At 41.6% G+C, this 17,645-nt stretch overlaps 1 protein-coding gene across 4 annotated transcripts in view; it reads left to right on the forward strand.

Moving 5' to 3' along the window:
• The window catches only part of BTBD9 (BTB domain containing 9), a 452,784-nt gene that overhangs the window by 211,048 nt on the left and 224,091 nt on the right, over positions 1 to 17,645 (forward strand). For 2 of the 4 annotated variants that reach the window (XM_058663652.1, XM_058663648.1), the window contains one exon: positions 7,294 to 7,452. The exons of the other annotated variants lie outside the window; for them this stretch is intronic. In XM_058663652.1, the coding sequence (XP_058519635.1) occupies positions 7,294 to 7,452 (159 nt within the window). The remainder of the gene's footprint in view (positions 1 to 7,293; positions 7,453 to 17,645) is intronic. 4 annotated transcript variants of the gene reach the window in all.

Below are 17,645 nucleotides of genomic sequence, written 5' to 3' on the forward strand. Positions count from 1 at the left end.
ACTGTGAACCACTAAAATCCTCCACTTGCCTTTTTCCTAAGACAAACATACAGAAACAGACATTTTTGAAATAGCTTCTCCCTTTGCTAAAGTAGCATATAGTACAGGTATATATAAAGAAAGACTAAAATCAGTTTAAAAAATACTAAATTATTGAGATGCCAAAAACATATTTAAAAAGAAATAAATGAGTTTTATCTCATCTGTACACTTTAAGATATCATAAAAAGAAATGTAAATCTTTCTTAAAAGGTTTTATCTAGTCCTGCCAGTATAACACTTAATTTTAATCTATTTAATAGTCAAAATGTGTAAGATTTTTAAACAATTTTTTCTTATATTTTATTGTTCTTAAGCCTTATGCATGTAGCCATCATATGGACCAGGGTTTTTGTTTTCTTCTTTTAAAGATTTATTTATATTTTTTGGAAAGTCAGATATACAGAGAGAAGGAGAGACAGAGAGAAAGATCTTCTATGCACTGATTCACTCCTCAAGTGGCCACAGCAACTGGAGCTCAGCTGATCTGAAGCCAGGAGCCAGGAACTTCTGGGTCTCCCACTCAGCTTCAGGATCCAGGGCTCTGGGCCATCCTCCTCTGCTTTCCCAAGCCAGAAGCAAGGAGCTGGCTGGAAAGCAAATGGAGCAGCCAAGATATGAACCAGTGCCCATATGGGATTTTGGCACATCCAAGGCAAGGGCTTTAGCCACTAGGCTCCCACACTCGGCCCAGACCGGGACCAGTTTTAATGTATGTGTAGTACTTCACATTTTTTAAAAAAAAAATACTTATTTTTACTTACTTGAGAGTCAGAGAGAAGGAGACAGAGATCTTCCTTCTATGTTTCACTCACCAAAATGCTTGCAGCCACTGGGGCTGGGCCAGGCCAAAGCCAGTATCCTGAAATTCAATGCAGAACTTCCATGTGATTCACAGAACCCGACTCTTGAGCCATTGCCTGCTGCTTCCCAGGTGCAAACTGACAAGAACTGGAGGCAGAAGTCTCACCTTGAGCGCACCGAGATCCTATGTGGGTGCCAGTTCTAATTCCGGTGGCCCCACTTCCCATCCAGCTTCCTGCCTGTGACCTGGGAAAGTAGTGGAGGATCACCCAACACCTTGGGGCCCTGCACCCATGTGGGAGACCTGGAAGAAGTTCCTGGCTCCTGGCTTTGGATTGGCGCAGACATTGGCCGTTGTGCTCACTTGGGGAGTGAATCATTGGTTGGAAGATCTTTTTCTCGGTCTCTCCTTCTCTCTGTATGTCTGACTTTGTGATAAAAATTAAAAAAAAAAAAAAAAAGAAGAAATGGAACCCAGGCTCAAACCCATTGTACAATGATGTGGTAGGATATTGACAACCCAAACCGTGTCTTGATTGCTGTCCCAAATACCCATTTCTCTTGTTTGTAATGAGATCCTTGTAAGGAATAAGATTTAACAAGTAGTAATCATTTAGAATGATCCATGATCCTGGAAATTTACTAAGTAAGGCAGAGATGTGAGTCACGTGGTAGAGCCCAAACAATTCCGAAAGGAATTCTTGTCAGTGAGGATAGTCTTCTGCCCAGTTACAGACAGCATTTCAGTGTCCTCTTATTTGCTGTTTGTATTGTATGCATATTAGCTCTTCTAACAAGACTTTAAAAACTGCTTTCATGGAGTCATATTAGCTCCTGGATATTACTCACCATAGGAATGTTGCAAAATGTTGTTCATTTTAGTGACAAAACTGGCTTTCTTAGCCTTATAAATTATTGTAGTGCTTTAGGCTTTAGAATAAATAAAATTTCATGAGATTAAACTTTTTTTTAGTCTTATTTATTTGTCAGGGAAATTAGATGTCAATGGTTTTTTCCAGAATTTAAAAGTTTGTTAGTACATTGGAATAAGTTAGCTAAGAGTATTTCAGGTCTTGTGTAATTTATTCTTTTCCCTTGTTGGGCATTTAGTTTGTTGAAAGAAAGGCTTCTTTGAGTACCACAAGAAACAACTTCATGTGTTTAAGCCGGTATGTTAGGAGTCTTACAACATTACATTTTCTCTTCTGGACCCGATCATAGTCTGATTCTTTTAGTCATGATGAAGTTGAAATTTCTTATCACACGAAGATAATAATTTAAAAGGTCTTCTAAGAGTAGGGTTTAGTGCAGTGTTTGTTTCAATTTTTGACCTCTGGTTGCTCTGTTTACAAATATAACTCCCTGCTAATGTGCACCCTGGAACCCAGCAAGTAGTGGGTCCCTGTGGGAGATCCAGATTGAATTGTAACTTGAGCCTGGCCCAGCCTTAGCTGTTGCAGGCATCTGGGGAGTGGACCAGGAGACAGTGAATAGATCTCTTCCTGTCAGTTTTTCTCTGTGCCTTTCAAGTAAAATGAAAATAAGTCAGTAGAAATTTAAGGAAAAAATCTTGAGCCATCAAACACATTTTTGAATTCTAAATCAACTTTTAGATGTAATTCAAACACCACACAATTCACCTGCTTGGAGTTTTAAATTCGATGGCTTTTAGTATATTCAGAGTTGTACAATATTATAGTTAATTTTTAAGTGTGTGTATCATCTCAGAAAGCAACCCATTTCATTTAGCTGTCACTTTCCTACCTTCTATTCCTCCCACTTCCAAGCATCTACTTATCTATTTTCTGTCTCTTTACATTGGTCTAGTCCTGAAATTTCATATACATAGAAATATGATGTCTTTTTTTGTCTTGCTTTTTCAAAGAAATAGTGTTTTCAAGATATGTTTCTATTACAACACATTCATATCAATATTTCACTCCTTTTTGTGATAGAATAATATTCCGCTATGTGAGTGTAGATGAAATTTTTTTCCTGCTGTCAACACCCAGAAAGAATAATCAACAAATGGGAGAAGTATTTTAACCCTTTTTGTGTAAAAGTTCTTGTTATTAAAATTTTGTAGGCAAAAAATCTACTCGAAACAACCTCAAAGCAGAGTCCCTGCTGGGCCATCAGGATGGTTGGTGCAAAGGATATGAGCTGTTGTTAGGTTGAGCAAGTAGAGATAGGATGAACATCTAAAAGAAATTGTAAAATACCTACATTAAATGGTCAGCTAGTGGTATTGCCAAGTAAAGAGAAATGCCAAACTGGAATTTCACCAGTTTTTATTGAATATAAACATCTAACCATTTTATAGGAATGGTTTTTCTCATCTTCAGCCTATCTTGCCTAAGGACAGTGCGATCATATTCTAATCCTCCAGTCTATCCATGCCTATTCAGAATGATATTGCCGAAAGAGAGTGAAAATTTGTTCTTGGAAAGAACTTACTCTTTCATATACAACAGGAAGGTATACATACTTTACATAAACATATACAGTATCGTTGTGCTACTAAAATTTCATGAGGAGGGACAGTTGCAGAAAAATGTCTTTGGAAGCTCCTGTGAAGGGGATCAGTAATGAACAGATTGAAAAATATTAGGACAAGTAAGAAACTTGTTCCTCTGGAGGAGCTTGGGAGATTTCAGGTTCCATTAGGAAGCTTTCCTAAGCTCTTCTATAGCAACCTATAGTTAACTCACTCCACTCATACTTGTCCACACAGCATTCTCTGTCCATACTCCCTTCTCCCCCAATCTTTAATGGGGGTGGAGTTGACATGGTAGCTGTGGGGAGTGGAAATGAACTGGAATAAACTAGGGTAGAGAACTGTAGGCTATCTGAGTTCTAAATGGATAGCCTTACATACAATTAGGCCAATTTTAGCATCTGAGCCATTACACGTTTGTATGGTAGTTGTACAGCCCTAAACATATTTCTACCTATACTTATTGTCAGAAAGAGTGATTTTATATGATTTATTTCTCTTGTAAGACTCATCTCGTACCAACACTTTGTTTCATCAAGATCTTTTATATTTTTCCCTTAAATTTCTAGTGCAGTTAAATCTCTTTATGAGCCATAAGCAAAGACATAAATGATCATAGAAAAAAACATTCCTCGATTATAGGAGGCAAGTGTTTTGGGGTATATTGTTCAGCTGCTTGCTTTTCCCGTAGCAGAAAACTAACAAGAAATGACTCCAAAATGATTTTCTTTTGTTTTGTGCCTATATTCCTGTTTGGAAAGAAGTTAGCTGTGATGAGATCAGGTATCTAAAACAAATACTACTTCATTTGTTTTGTATCATGTAGGAAAATGAAAAGTCAACTAAAACTAATATTCATGTACTTATTTGTTTATTGGACAAATATTGGTTATGTGTCAGCATCTTATTGGGCACCGAGTTAAATATGACAACGCTTCACCCTCTAGGAGGTTATATTCCCAGCAGAGGATAGAGATGAAAAGACACTTGCCACTACCTCGTCGTAAGATCAGAGCATCACTAGCCAGTGCACAAAGCAGCCCAGGACAGGTGAGACCCTTGTGTAACACCTGTGTTGAAGGGTTAGAATAAAGGAAGAATAGCATACATAAAAAAGAACACAGGCAGAGGCCTGACAAAAACAAGGAGAGAATGGGGTGGTCAGTCACATTACAAGCACACAGCAGTTAGCATGACTGAAAAATATCTGAACAGCTTCAGTGGGTAGTGCTGGCGCCAGAAGATGGAGGTTGATAGGAAGGATGAGAACAAGTAGTAGCCAGAGGATAAAGGCTTGAGGAAAGGGGTTTTGATTGATTGATTGTGGGGGACATGGTGGGGGTGTTTTTTTAAATAATACGTGGTTGGGGGAAGCTGATGAATTCCTGTCCACAGAGCCCTGTGACTTGTATCCTCCATTATCCAAAGAATTAGTAAAATGTAGTGGTAGAGCCAATGTTAGCTGTTATTTTTTGAGCTCCCATGGAGCACAAAAGACAACTGTAAAAACTATTGAAGAGCTGCTGCGTGGCCTCAGTAATTATGGATGTCCTCCTATTCTAGATAGCAGGAGGATGTTACAGCTTGTCATCACAGTCCTCCTCAAGTAAGCACCTTGACAAGTGCAAGGCCCTGAATAACAATGACTGTTTTTGTAAACGGTGGATTGCTTCCAGTTGTTCAGTCTTTTTCAGTGGTAAACTGTCCACATGCGTAAAGAAGAGATAGATGATAAACAGAAAACCTGGACTTGGGTGAAATTTTTTGGGGGTGGGGGAGATTTCTGTGAATTACACTAATATTAAATGATTGTAGAACTGGAGTACTAGCTACAGCCACAGCCTTAGTTATATAACTGTGTGCCTGATTTTGTGCAGAACATTTATCAGATTATTCAGTCTTCACAGCAGTTTGTTAAGTAGAGTTGAGAGTGTTTAAAAAGGTTCATGGCAAATTAAGTTAAAGAGTAGGTTTCCTTTGGTAGAAAAGGGTCTTTTTGAAATCCATGCATATAAATTACCTTCAGAATGTTCATGGAAAATATGTATTATGAAAGAATTATTAATTTCAAAAATAATTTATGCCAAAATAAATTTACTTTGTAAAACATTTCCTACATTTATTTATTTATTTTCATTTATTTATTTTTTGGAAAGGCAAATTTACTGAAACAGAGATAGAAAGATCTTCTATCTGCCAGTTCACTCCCCAAATGGCTGCAGTGGCTGGAGCTGAACTGATCAGAAGCCTGGAACCAGGAGCTTCTTCCAGGTCTCCCACATGGGTGTAGGGTCTCAAGGCCTTGAGCTGTCTTCTGTTTTCCCAGGCTACAAACAGGGAGCTGGGTGGAGAATGGACCAGCCGGGGCACAAACCAGCACCTATATGGGATCCCGGCACTGGCAGATGGGGGATTAGCCAGTTGAGCAATGGCATTGACCTCTGCAGGTTACAGCTTTGCCAAAGTGTGGCCCTAGGTCTGGCTCAATCTTTACTGTTTCTGACTCTTGGAGAGGTGGGATAATAGACTCCTTGTCTTGTGCACTTGCTCTCTCTTTCTCTTCCCCCAAATTATAAAAACACACTTGAGTGGGTAGTGACAGAAACATTACTATATTTAGACTTCATTTCAGAGAAGGGGACAGAGTTAGAACTGATTTAGAAACCTGTTGTCAACAAGACTTAGGAAATAATAATAATAATAATACCTATTCTTTATATATGTATGTCCCATATTCTGTCCATTCAACAAAGCAATTGGTTTTTCTTGGCTTATTTCTGCCTTTTTGTTAGTTTTGCAGGAATTTTTCTAATTCCTAATTTTTCTATTTCCTGTAGGCTAATACACAACCATAATGACTCTCTAAACTGTATCTCTGGGCACAAGGCCAGGGTGTCAATACATTAGTCTTAAAATTATTTCAGGATCTCACATGGTGGTGTAACAAGTTAAACCTCCAATTGTAGTATCATATGGATGTCACTTTGAGTCCGAGATGTGCCACTTCCAATCCAGCACTGTGCTGATGGTCTGAGAAAGCAGCAGAAAATGGCCCAAGTGCGTGTGCCCCTACAACCCACATGGGAGACCTGGAAGAAGCTCCTGGCTTTGGACTAGCCTAGCTGTGGACATTTTGGGCATTTGGGGAGTGAACCATCAGATGAAAGTCCTCTCTCTGTCTTCCCTTCTCGCTATGTAACTTTGCCTTTCACATAAAAATCAGTAAATTTTTAATTTTAAAAAATTATTTCAACTCAGGCAGAAGGAAAATAAATTTTGGCTGGTCTATTTCCCTATTCATATTAAAAATCTTTGGATTTTTCTAGCTTCACTGCACTTAACCTTTGTCTTTAAAGTAATTGGAGAAAAGGAATAAAAGTGTATGAGAATATTTTCTTAAAAGTCAAAAGAGGATATCAGGATATTACAATGTTGCTCAGACTGCATTATAACTTTCAACTATACAGAGTGCCAAGTGGGGAAAGCCTTATGAAGGGTAAATTCCTGGGCAGAGTGAGGGAAATACATAACTTAGAGCTCTGGTGCTAATTTCAAGTTGTGTCCTTCAAGTATACAGAAGGAGGCTTAATTATAGGTTATTTTAATAGCTGACTCTTTGCATTCTCTAGGAAGAAAGTGAAAAACAGCCTTCCTTTGATGATACATTCGATCATACATCAGAGTTGGTCCATTTAGGTCTTTGAAATAAGAAATTTTTAAAATCAACCTGGATGGGCTGGTAAGAATCATAGAATTTGTTTAACTAAGTCCAGTTTTGGTAATAAATTACTTTTAAAATGATTTCCTATTATATAGTCGCGTGGGAAAATTTTGTGAAAATATCCTGAGAGTGAGACTATTTTCTCTTAAAAACTGTCCATAAACTGATTTTCTCCTGCGTTGTTTCCCCGCATTTAACCTCTCCCCAACCTGTCTCCTTTTTGCTAAGTTAGAGCTGAAGTCAGTCTAGCTTTTTGGGGAAATGGATTCTGTGCCTTACCAGTGTTCCCACACAATTCCAAGCAGAGTTTGCCTGCTGTAGGTTGTACACAGGAAGTTGGGGCTGGTATGCCCTTTGTCCTGATCCAGGCTGTTCCAGACATCTGTACAAGGTAAGCAAATTAATTATTGATTTTGAATATAAAGTTTCAGAGAACCAGAACTCAAAATTAGTTACCAACCAAAAGAACCTCCATTTTTACTGCTCTGAAAGTTACAACTGGGAGCAAGTGTTGGAATTTACTGAAAACAAATCATTGCTTAATCTCTGAAAATTTCACTTTGTTATGTGATATACAGATGTTTTGCAAATCAGATTCAGGAAGGAAAATAAAGTTTTAAGCCATTTATGAGTGGGCATCAAATAATTTTTCAAACCTGTGGGAAAACAAAATTAAAATCCAAGAAATACTTGGATGCAACATTGATGTTTACTCTTTCTTCTTATTCCTCCTGCTACTTCAATCTCCACCCCTACTGGATGTGTTTTTGTGTTTATTTGCAGAAGGCAGTCAGTAAAAACAGAACAAGGAATTTGGATTCTGAAGGCTGTAATTTTGGACCTGGTCCTGTTTAGTTGAATGGATCCACAGACTGCTTGAGCTTTACTGAGCCAGATAATCAAACTGCTTGGTTCTTTTCCATTTCTCCAGATAATTATTGATGTCAGATTACATGATTCCTGTAGAAATTACCCTCCCAACACACACCCACCATGGGTTTTTTTTTCTTACTGAGATAACACACACTTGACCGGTACTTTAATCATGTGACACTGTGGTCAAGGCTAGGGGTATCAGAAAACTATTTTCCCAGTCTTCTACTACCATGGAATTCTCTGGAATTGGGAACGACAAGTCCTTACTGTAAATCAAAATGTTAATTCCATAATCTAAAAGGTCTAAAAGGTACCAATTCTGACAAGAAATTTAATGGAATGGTAATATATGTATATTTCTATTTCCTGTGATGTGAGACTTGCTTAAACTTGCTGGTAGTCAATAGAATTTGGAGACTCCTTTTTTTTTTTAAATCAGTTCTCAGGCTATAGATCAAAATTCTAACAGCATCTACAGCTTGGCAAAGAATTTTGCCTTTGGCCTGTGCTGATGCTCCTTGTAGATGCTTTTAGTTGCGCCTTTCTGAGATTCTAAAATGTTAGAGCCTTGGAAGAACCAGTGATTTATAAGAAGGTGCTATATTCTCCTCTCACAGTATTGTGAAGATTTTCTTTTCTTCTTTCCTCTTTCCTCTTACCTGTGAGAAAGATCTGGGCCTAGAGGCTCAAAACAGCCCCCTCCAAAAATGGAAATTGATCCTGTAGCCCTTTGACATTTTCTCAAGTATTGTCTCTGAACTACCCACATTATACAGCCACTCCTAATGTCCCAACAAGATTCTTACTTCCTCTTAGCTGTGGCTATTTGAGGAGTGACCCAGAGGATGGAAGATCTTTCCCTCTGATTCTCCTTCTTTCTGCAAATTTGTTCTGCCTTTTTTTTTATTAAAATCTTTTTTTTATTATATTTTTGACAATCTTTACATAGTTAATTAAGGTAGAAAAAGGTTCAAGGGCTATAGGAAAGTGGGTAAGACTATTATTTCCATATTGTTTCCTTCATGTTTAAAGGGGGGTATCAAGGGAGAAGGCCCACCCAATCTCCCACCCAACCCAGGTCCCAGGTGTAGGGCATGCTCCGAGGTTCTTGCTCAAGTGGTTATATAGTTCACCAGTTATGAATCACTGCCAATTTTGCCATTCCAAGCACTATGAGGTCTTTGAAGAATCCACTGATTGACATAGTCCATCATAGAGTCTCCGTTTGCCTCGTATTTCGTTGCCAACACATAGCTGAGATGGTTGATTGACCTGTTCTGTCTTCTGTCTTTTCTTGGTTAGGGTTCTGAGTCCAGCATTTTGATTGGGGTGATCTCCAAAGAAACTTTGTCTGAGGTGTTCCCAGACCAGATTTTTGTATGTACTGGAAAGTACAGGGCCCGGCACAGTCCATCGCCCTGATCAGCTGGTGGTTGCAATTGCTGGGTTGGTGCTGTTTTCAGCCCCGACTTCCACTGGAAGCATTGGGTGTTGAGGTCCAGCCTGGTTCTGCCCAGCACATACTCGGTCCTCGCATAAACCATGGGAGCCTAGTTGGAGCGACCCACAATAACCCCTACCAGGACCGCCCCCTACCCTGGTTTGCCAGTATGTGTAGCAGACTAGTCCACTCTGTCCCACATCCCATTTGGCTCTTGTACATGTCAATGGGTATTAAAGCTTTGTTCCATCTAACCAGCTCCACTGTGCAGCCCACACAGATGCTGTTGGGTATCTGTCTAGCCACCCCAGCCCCTGTCCTAGTTTTCTTGCCCTCCAGTGGGAGTGATAACCCAAGAGGGAGGAGCCCACCATTTCCTTCCCAGGCCTCTCCCACTCCCGGATTGTGCACTCTCCAGGTGGTTCTGTGGTTTGACCTGACAGAATTAGATCCCAGTGCCAGCTTCTGCCAGCTGATGCTGTGGCTAAGCCCAAACAACCCTCACCCACTCTAATTTTATTTGCAAGAGTAGGAATAATCAGTCCAGCCTGGCTTTTGCCTGATCTAGGCCACATGAGGCACACAGGTGTTGTAGCCCTGCTTAGTCTGGTCTGCCCCCATCCCAGCTCACGCTCTCCAGTGGGAGTAGCTGTCCAGCAAGGGACATATTCCCCCATATTCCCTCTGCTGGCTCCACCCCCTCCCTTCCTGGTTCTCACATGTGCTGGTTGGGTGCTGCAGTCACATCTGGCACAGGCAACCTCACCTTGGCATTCCGTATTGTGCACTAGTTTTTGCTGCAACCAAACGTGGCTCGACCCACACTCTGTTCTGGTGCTTGGATTTGCCAGTGGATGATGAGAACTGATTCAGCCTGGTCTGCCCCTGACCCATTCCAAATGTATGCCAGTGGGAAACTTTCCATGGTCTGTTCTGGGCTGTTTCCTATCATGCTTCTTGCGCTAACCTGCTGGGTCTGTGTCCTGCCAGAGGAGTTGCCCAGGCTCCTCCATCAGAACCTCTCCCGATGCCAGATTTTGCACATACCAGGGGGTCCATGAGCCAGCCCTACTCAGTTCACCTCCTGTCCTAGCAGGAACAGTGACTTTTCCTGACTGGCCTTCAACCCAAACTGGTCCTTGCAGTTGAATGTTTCAGCCCAGCCGTGGCTCGTCCATACCCACATATGGCTCACACATGGCTCAGTAGGGGTTGAGACCTTGCCTAGTCCATCCCACATCTACCCTGGTCCTCCAGGACACCAGAGGGTGTTGGAGTCTGGCCTGGCTCGGTGCATCCAATCCTAGTCCACACTTGTGCCATGGGAGACTACAACCGTTTCCTGGTTAGAATGCAGCCCCCATTCCAGGCCACGTGCCCCTTGGTGGGAACCTCAACCCAGCTAGGGTTGTCCCCTTAGTTCCCCAACTGGGCCTGTTCCCAGCCTTAGATCACGCCCATGCCAGTGGTTGCTCTGACTCAGCTTGGCTCAGCCTCTCACCTGTCCCGACCTCTGCCTTAGACACTGTGGCTTAGTGTTCCTGGCTCACGCAGATCATAGGTACATGAGCCTAGCTCGGCATGACCTGTGCTCCATCCTGGTTCTCTAGTTTTGCTTGTGGGCCAAGGTTTGCTCAGTCCTACCCTGTCTACCTTGTTCCATTACCAATCAACACATCACCCAGCTGTTGGAGCTACTTTGCCCAGCTCGTCCAACCCCCAGGTCTGGACCACATGTTCACCAGTGGGAGCTATGACTTACCAGGGGAGTTTCCCAAGATCCTCCACTTAATCCACACCCAGACCCAGTTCTCATACATGCCATTGGGTTTAGGCCAGGTTCTGGTGAAGTCTGGCCTCCCATTTGGCCTTGTAGGAGCTGGTGAACATTGCATCCTGGCCCACCCCACACCCTATTCAGGATGCACATTTGGGTGCTGCTGTCTTGACCAGTCCAGACTGTTGCGGGTTCCTTTACCTGTGATTAATGGCAGGGTCCTTGGTCACACCTAGCTTAGTCCATCACCACCCCAACCCTCGAGCTAACCAGTGGGGCTAGAATTTCCACAGGGTTTGGTCCACACATCCCTCACAGAATCTACCCCCGGATATGGTTCTCCAGTGCTAGTTAATGTAATGGCCCTGCTTGATGTGACCCTTCTCCTGATCCATCATCATGTCAGGTAACAGGATATGATTCTTCTGGACAAGCCCTGAGCCATAGTTTTTCATGGACAGGTATTTGGTGGTCAGCATTGTTCATTGATTACAAGTTTTTCAAAGGAAGAGTTACTGTCATTGGGAATCTTTACGATTGATTCACGACCTAGAAGCTCAGTGGGTTCAACCTGGAGTTACCTAAGCAGTGATTCAAAGAACCAAAACCCCAGAGCTGCCCGGCTGGGCGGCCAGCAGGTGGAGCCTGGCACCAAATGGCGCACTGGCTGCCCAGGGACAGCTCAGCAAGTGCACGTGGTGGCTGGCATATGGGATCCAGGCATGAGACGCCCAGTCCTGAGACCAGGCTGCTGGAAGTTTAAACTCCCAGGCCCAAGGTCGCACCCCTCCCCAATCCCATTCACCACCCAGTGAGGGCGGTGGGTGGGTCTTGGACCTGCTCATTCCTGGAGACCTCTGCCCTTGGTGTACTCACCCTGAAGGGAGTAGCCCCCCGGAGCCCAGGCAGGCCTGGGGACAGCTCACCACGTCCACGTGGTGGCTGGCATCTGGGATCCAGGCATGAGACACCCCGTCCTGAGACCTACCTACTTCCTCTTAGAATTTTTCAAAACATAATTTGTAACTTTTGTTCATGGGTAACCTGGAGAACTGTTCTGGGTGCTGAGTTGTTCAACATCTTAAAGATTATTAGAATATTTGTGATTAATACGGAAACCTAATTGACTTTATGGCTGCTTTTGCTGATTGAATTGACTTTAATTTATTTGAGAGTGTTTGGGTTTTAGAAATTATGAGATAAACCTGGATAAAATAATTTGGAGATTTTTGCGGTCACAAAACAATATATCACGTGCACTGGGAATGCAACACTAGCTGTGTATTTTTTTTTTAACATCAGAACCAATAAAATGATTAATACGTGTTTTTGCAGGAGCTTATTTCTCATTATGGCTCCCATATTGAAGCAGAGATTAAGTTTCTGAATTTGAATCTGATTTTTTAGACTCCCACTTCCTGTAAGTTGTTATGTGCTGATGCAGGGCTGCTGTTTTTAGGTCATAGTGTTTTGGCTTTTCTAGAAGCTATTGTTTTTCTAAGTGACTGACAGGAATCATTACTCTCTATGGCAAGAAACTAGAAGCTTGCAGGACCCCTCAAGACTGTCCAATTGGATTTGTTTGTTTTATCTGCTGTTCCAATTCCCTAATTATCTTCAGTTATAGGGCATCTGTTTTCTTAAAGGGTTTAAAGTGGGCAATGCACATGTAGTCACAGCCCTGCCCAGGACAGTCTTGAGGGGACAGGAAGCCCTTTGTCAGGTTGACTCTGTGTTTACCATCCTAAACAGAAGCCAGAGAGCACAGCAGATTCCTAGAATCACACAAGTCAGAGCCACAACCATCAGGCAGTTTTTTGTGTTTGTTCCAGGAACTCTCTCACACTGTGACCGTCATTCCTTCTGATTGTTTAGAGGCATGAATCAGGCAAGAATCACTTTGTGCCAATTTCAGTAAGCCAAAAAGCCTTCATGATTGTAGTGATATTTTCCGATTCACCCTCCTCCCAATAGAAATTTTAAAACACTTAAAAACAAAAAAAGTGCCAGGGTTGGCAGCACTCCAGTCTGCCTTTACCTCTTTTCTGAGAGAATTGAGACAGAAAGTATTTCGTGTGGGAGTCATTATGGAGCTGGGGACCAACATCTCACCTGGAGTTCTCCATCCTCACTTCTGTCCCCTGCTTTGCTGGCCAGGGCCAATTTGATAATAACAAGCTCAGAATGAAATACACCTGTTAATTTTCCCTGAACTGTAGTAACAGCTAGAAATGCTTTTGCTTGTTTGAGCTTTGTCCTCCCTAGAATCTCGATGTTTGTTTTGAATTTGGTTTTTGGTTTTTGGCAGAGAGAGACTGTGCATGCCAGGCAGGCTCAGGGACATGTACTTAGTAGCTTGTGAATTTGTTTTATTTTTTTACTAACTTATTTAGGCTGAATCTTTCAGTTTTTAGAGATCTGACTCTTCTGTTATCCTAGCTGTATAATGAATACATCCTCTGTTTTGGAACTGTGCTGGGTATGATGCAAAATTGTCCATCCTATCCCTCTGTCTTATGAATTTTCCCAACTGGGTCTGCTGCTGTTTTAAGATAGTAAAGACTGAAAGAATTGTGCTATAGTTTGAAAAACTACTTGCTTTCTAAGTCTGATGGAGAAAATGGACTAGTGTTCTATAGAAATTATATTAGTTATATTTTTTAGAATTTGAAAAATTGAGACATAATGCATATACCATAAAGTTGCTATTTAAAATATATATTGAGCAGTTTTTTAAAAAAAGATTTATGTATTTTTATTACAAAATCAGATATATAGAGAGGAGAAGAGACAGAGCGGAAGATCTTCTGTCCGAGGGTTCACTCCCCAAGTGACCACAATGGCTAGAGCTGAGCCGATCCTAAGCCAGGAGCCAGGAATGTCTTCTGGGTCTCCCACGTGGGTACAGAGTGCCAAAGCCTTGGGCTCTCCTCAAGTGCTTTCCCATGCCACAAGAAAGAGCTGGATAGGAAGCAGGGCTGCTGGGATTAGAACCGGCAACCAAATGGGATCCTGGCGCTTGCTAGGTGAGGACTTTAGCCACTGAGCTATCATGCCGGGCCCAAGCAGTTTTTAATATATCCAGAATGTTGTACAACCATCACCACTGTCTTACCATTTCCATCACTTCAAGAAGTCGTCTTATACTGGTACAGTCACTCCCCATCTTCCTGGCAGCCACCATTTTCACGATGTGTGCATGAATGGATTGATTGCATTGATTTTATATGAAAGAAGTTGTATAATCTGTGGTTTTTGTGCTGGCTTTTTCACTTAATTATGTTCTCAAGGCTCATCTGGTTCTAGCATGTTAGTCTGTCATTTCTGTTTTTGACTGGACAATGTTCCAGGGTGTGGATAAGCAATATTGTATCTATTCACCACTTGATTAATACTTCGTTTTCATCTTTTGGCTGTTGGGAATAATGCGGCTGTAACATTGGTGTTTTCTTCTTTAGGGTATACCATAGAGGAGAATCACTGAGTCATGGGACAGTGCTGTTTAACTTTGTAATAAACCGCCACACTGTCATCCACCGTGGCTGCACCAGTTCACATTCCCAATAATACTGTTTGGTGGTTCTTCCTTCTCAACATCCTTGCCAACACTACTTATCAGACTTTTTAATTATGGCCATCCTTGTGGGCATACATTTATCTGATGCCTGATAACACTGAGTATTCAGTCTGGGTATTCTACTTGGGTAGCAAGGACCCAAGTAGTTCAGTCATTACCTGCTGCCCACAAAGTGCACATTAGCAGGAAGCTTGATTGTAAGCAAAAAAGACAGGACTCACACTGGAGGCTGTGATGGATGTGTAGACTCTCCAGTCAGTGACTTAACCATTGCACCAATGTTTGCTCCTAAAACATATAATTTTTAGAAAATGGTTATAGTGAAGATGAGTAACTTTACAGTCCAAAAGCCAAATAAGCCTTTTTGTTTGAAAGTAGTTGAAGCTATGGGGCAGATTAAGGGGGAATTTAGAGTGATCGCTTAGAATGTAACCATTGTAGTAAAAGAAGGATGACCCTGTTGCAAAAGAGCTGGAGAAATGGTCAGGCAGACAGCAGAACGTGCAGAGAGTGTCCCAAAGGACTGACTGGGAGAAAGGCTGTTGATCTTGAGGCTGTCAGGTGGGATAAGTGGCCTTTGGGAGAACATTGGTTCGTCTTTCAGATCAGTGTTAGTAATGGAAAGAAAGGATGAGACAGAATGAGAAGCTGAACCTAAAACAGAGAAAGTAGAAAAAAATTATGAATTTGAGAAACTTGATGAAGGGCAAGAGAGAAAATGGTTACCGAGTGTATGTGTGGTGTTCAAGGAGCTGAACTGACAGGAGGTGGCTAGTGGAGAGCAAACTGTTAAAGGTATTAGGGAGAGAGGGTAACTGATAGGATAGATAGAAAGAGGAACTGCTCAAGGGATCATGAAATGGGGTCAGGAGCACAGGTAGAGAGGTATGCCTTGAAAAATGACAGAGGTATGACAAGAAAAGGGGAGAATAGTGAGAAGGTGAGAACATTGTTGGATGGCTTCCCCTGAATGCAAGGGAGACTTGGAAGTGCAAGTTTTATTCCAGGAAGCTGTTGTTCAGCTTAAAAACTAAGTTGGTTTTACTAAGAAAGAAGAAGAAAATAAATTATTGGGTAGGCAATTCATACTCTCTTCCATAGATAACCTAACCCATCTAGGGTGGTTAATGAGCCTTTATTAGGAAATTGAAATTATTTACTACTCACCAGTAGCCTCATTTTTCTGACAGGTAAACTAACACTTAGGCGAGCATAGGAGACATGAAAGACTCCTACTCCATACTATTCTGTTACAGCATGACCTTTCCTGTGATTATATGTGTATAGTATTTGTAGCCCCATTAATGGACAGTTTTAAGATTTAGAGCTTTACTTCCAGATATTCCAAATAACCTAAATCTAGGTAGTATTAGAAACCTTATATTAAAGTCTGGGAAGATTAAGAAGTCAGTGGGATTTAGATGTGGCCCATTGAAAAGCTTTTTATAATGGATGTAATTTACTTTGTGTTCAGAAACTCCTTTGGTTTTTGAGACACAGTCATTTCTCTGTTTTTAAGTGTGTGCAAATTCTTCTTACCATAGAACCAGCTATTATATCGTAAGGAACACTTGTGAAAGCTATTACTGAACATGATTTATTTTAAAAACAAATCTTTCCCTAGTAAAAACAAATGTTTTTGTATCTTGGTGTTGTGAAATGTGTTGCATCTTAGAAAATCCAGGAAGGAATCCTTGGAGGTGTGACGACTGAGGACTCTGAACTATTGAGCAGGCAGGGAGCACATGACCCCACATGTCACCCTTGCCAACAGCAAAGTAAAATAGCTTCCAAAAATGAGGATAAATAAGGAGGGGGACATGGTAAGCACTCAGACTAATGAAGTTGAAATAAACAAATAATGTAAAGCTCTGTGTCTGCACCTTTGGGTTTGTGGACAGCATGGCCAGTGGTATCTCCCAGCTAACTGGACGGGCACATAACATCTGGGGGCAACCTCATATTCTTGCCAAGATTCTTTAATCTCTGCAGGAGGTATCCCACAATTTGGACGTAATATACCATAGATAGCACTATGAATGTCAGGTGCCTTGATGTTTTTACACAACAGCACTGCTGTTTCCTCTAAGGTGAGAGTAAGTGGGCAGTAGAGGTTTTGAGATCTGTAGAGTGGTGGGTGGGTGGCCCTGGGTGAGGCATTTGATGGATAGTCAGTCTGTGTCTTTTTAGTGTGAGTGGTTCGATGATAACCACCCCTGAGGGCTATTTACCTCCCTCTTCTGAGTAATATGCTTGAATATGTGATATGCAAAGCTAACACTGGTTCTTTGATATAGCCTCACATTCCCATCATTCATTTAGGCTTGCCTTGCATGTAATTACCTGAGAGTGAATGAGAGAGAAGGGTAGGGCAGGAAAGACTACACAGTTGAACTAACTATAATTTTATACTTTTCTTCCCAATCCTTTACCCATATGTGGTGCTGATCTTAAGACCTAAAAAGTTCATATAGTCCAGTGGTTTTCAAATTGACCCATGATCCCCAGTGGTATGTCAGGATCCGGGAGATCTGTGGAGTTAGAATCATGTGCCTTAAAGAGAGCAGTGAATATCCCAGAAGTTGCATCACTCATCTACTTAAAATTTCCCAGCGGTCCTCTTTGGCATGAACTCCAGAACCCATAGCTGTCCTTCATAGTTGGACACTGTGCATGTGCGGATTCTCCTGTTCCATTGCTGGCACTGCACGAGGATCAGACTCGTGCCCTGCCTTGAGCTCACTAGGCTGTAATAATTTTGTCTGGCATTCAGTGTTTCTCTGTGTGATTTAAACTTTGTCCAAGCACTTTCTTCTGTCTCTCATCCTCTGGCTTAAATGCCCACACACCTGATCCAGTCAGCTCTCTTATGATCTGCCCTATTTTTTGTGTAACACCCATTAGAATATAGAG

The sequence above is a fragment of the Ochotona princeps genome, chromosome 1, assembly GCF_030435755.1.
Source record: "Ochotona princeps isolate mOchPri1 chromosome 1, mOchPri1.hap1, whole genome shotgun sequence".
Classification (NCBI taxonomy): Eukaryota; Metazoa; Chordata; class Mammalia; order Lagomorpha; family Ochotonidae; genus Ochotona; species Ochotona princeps.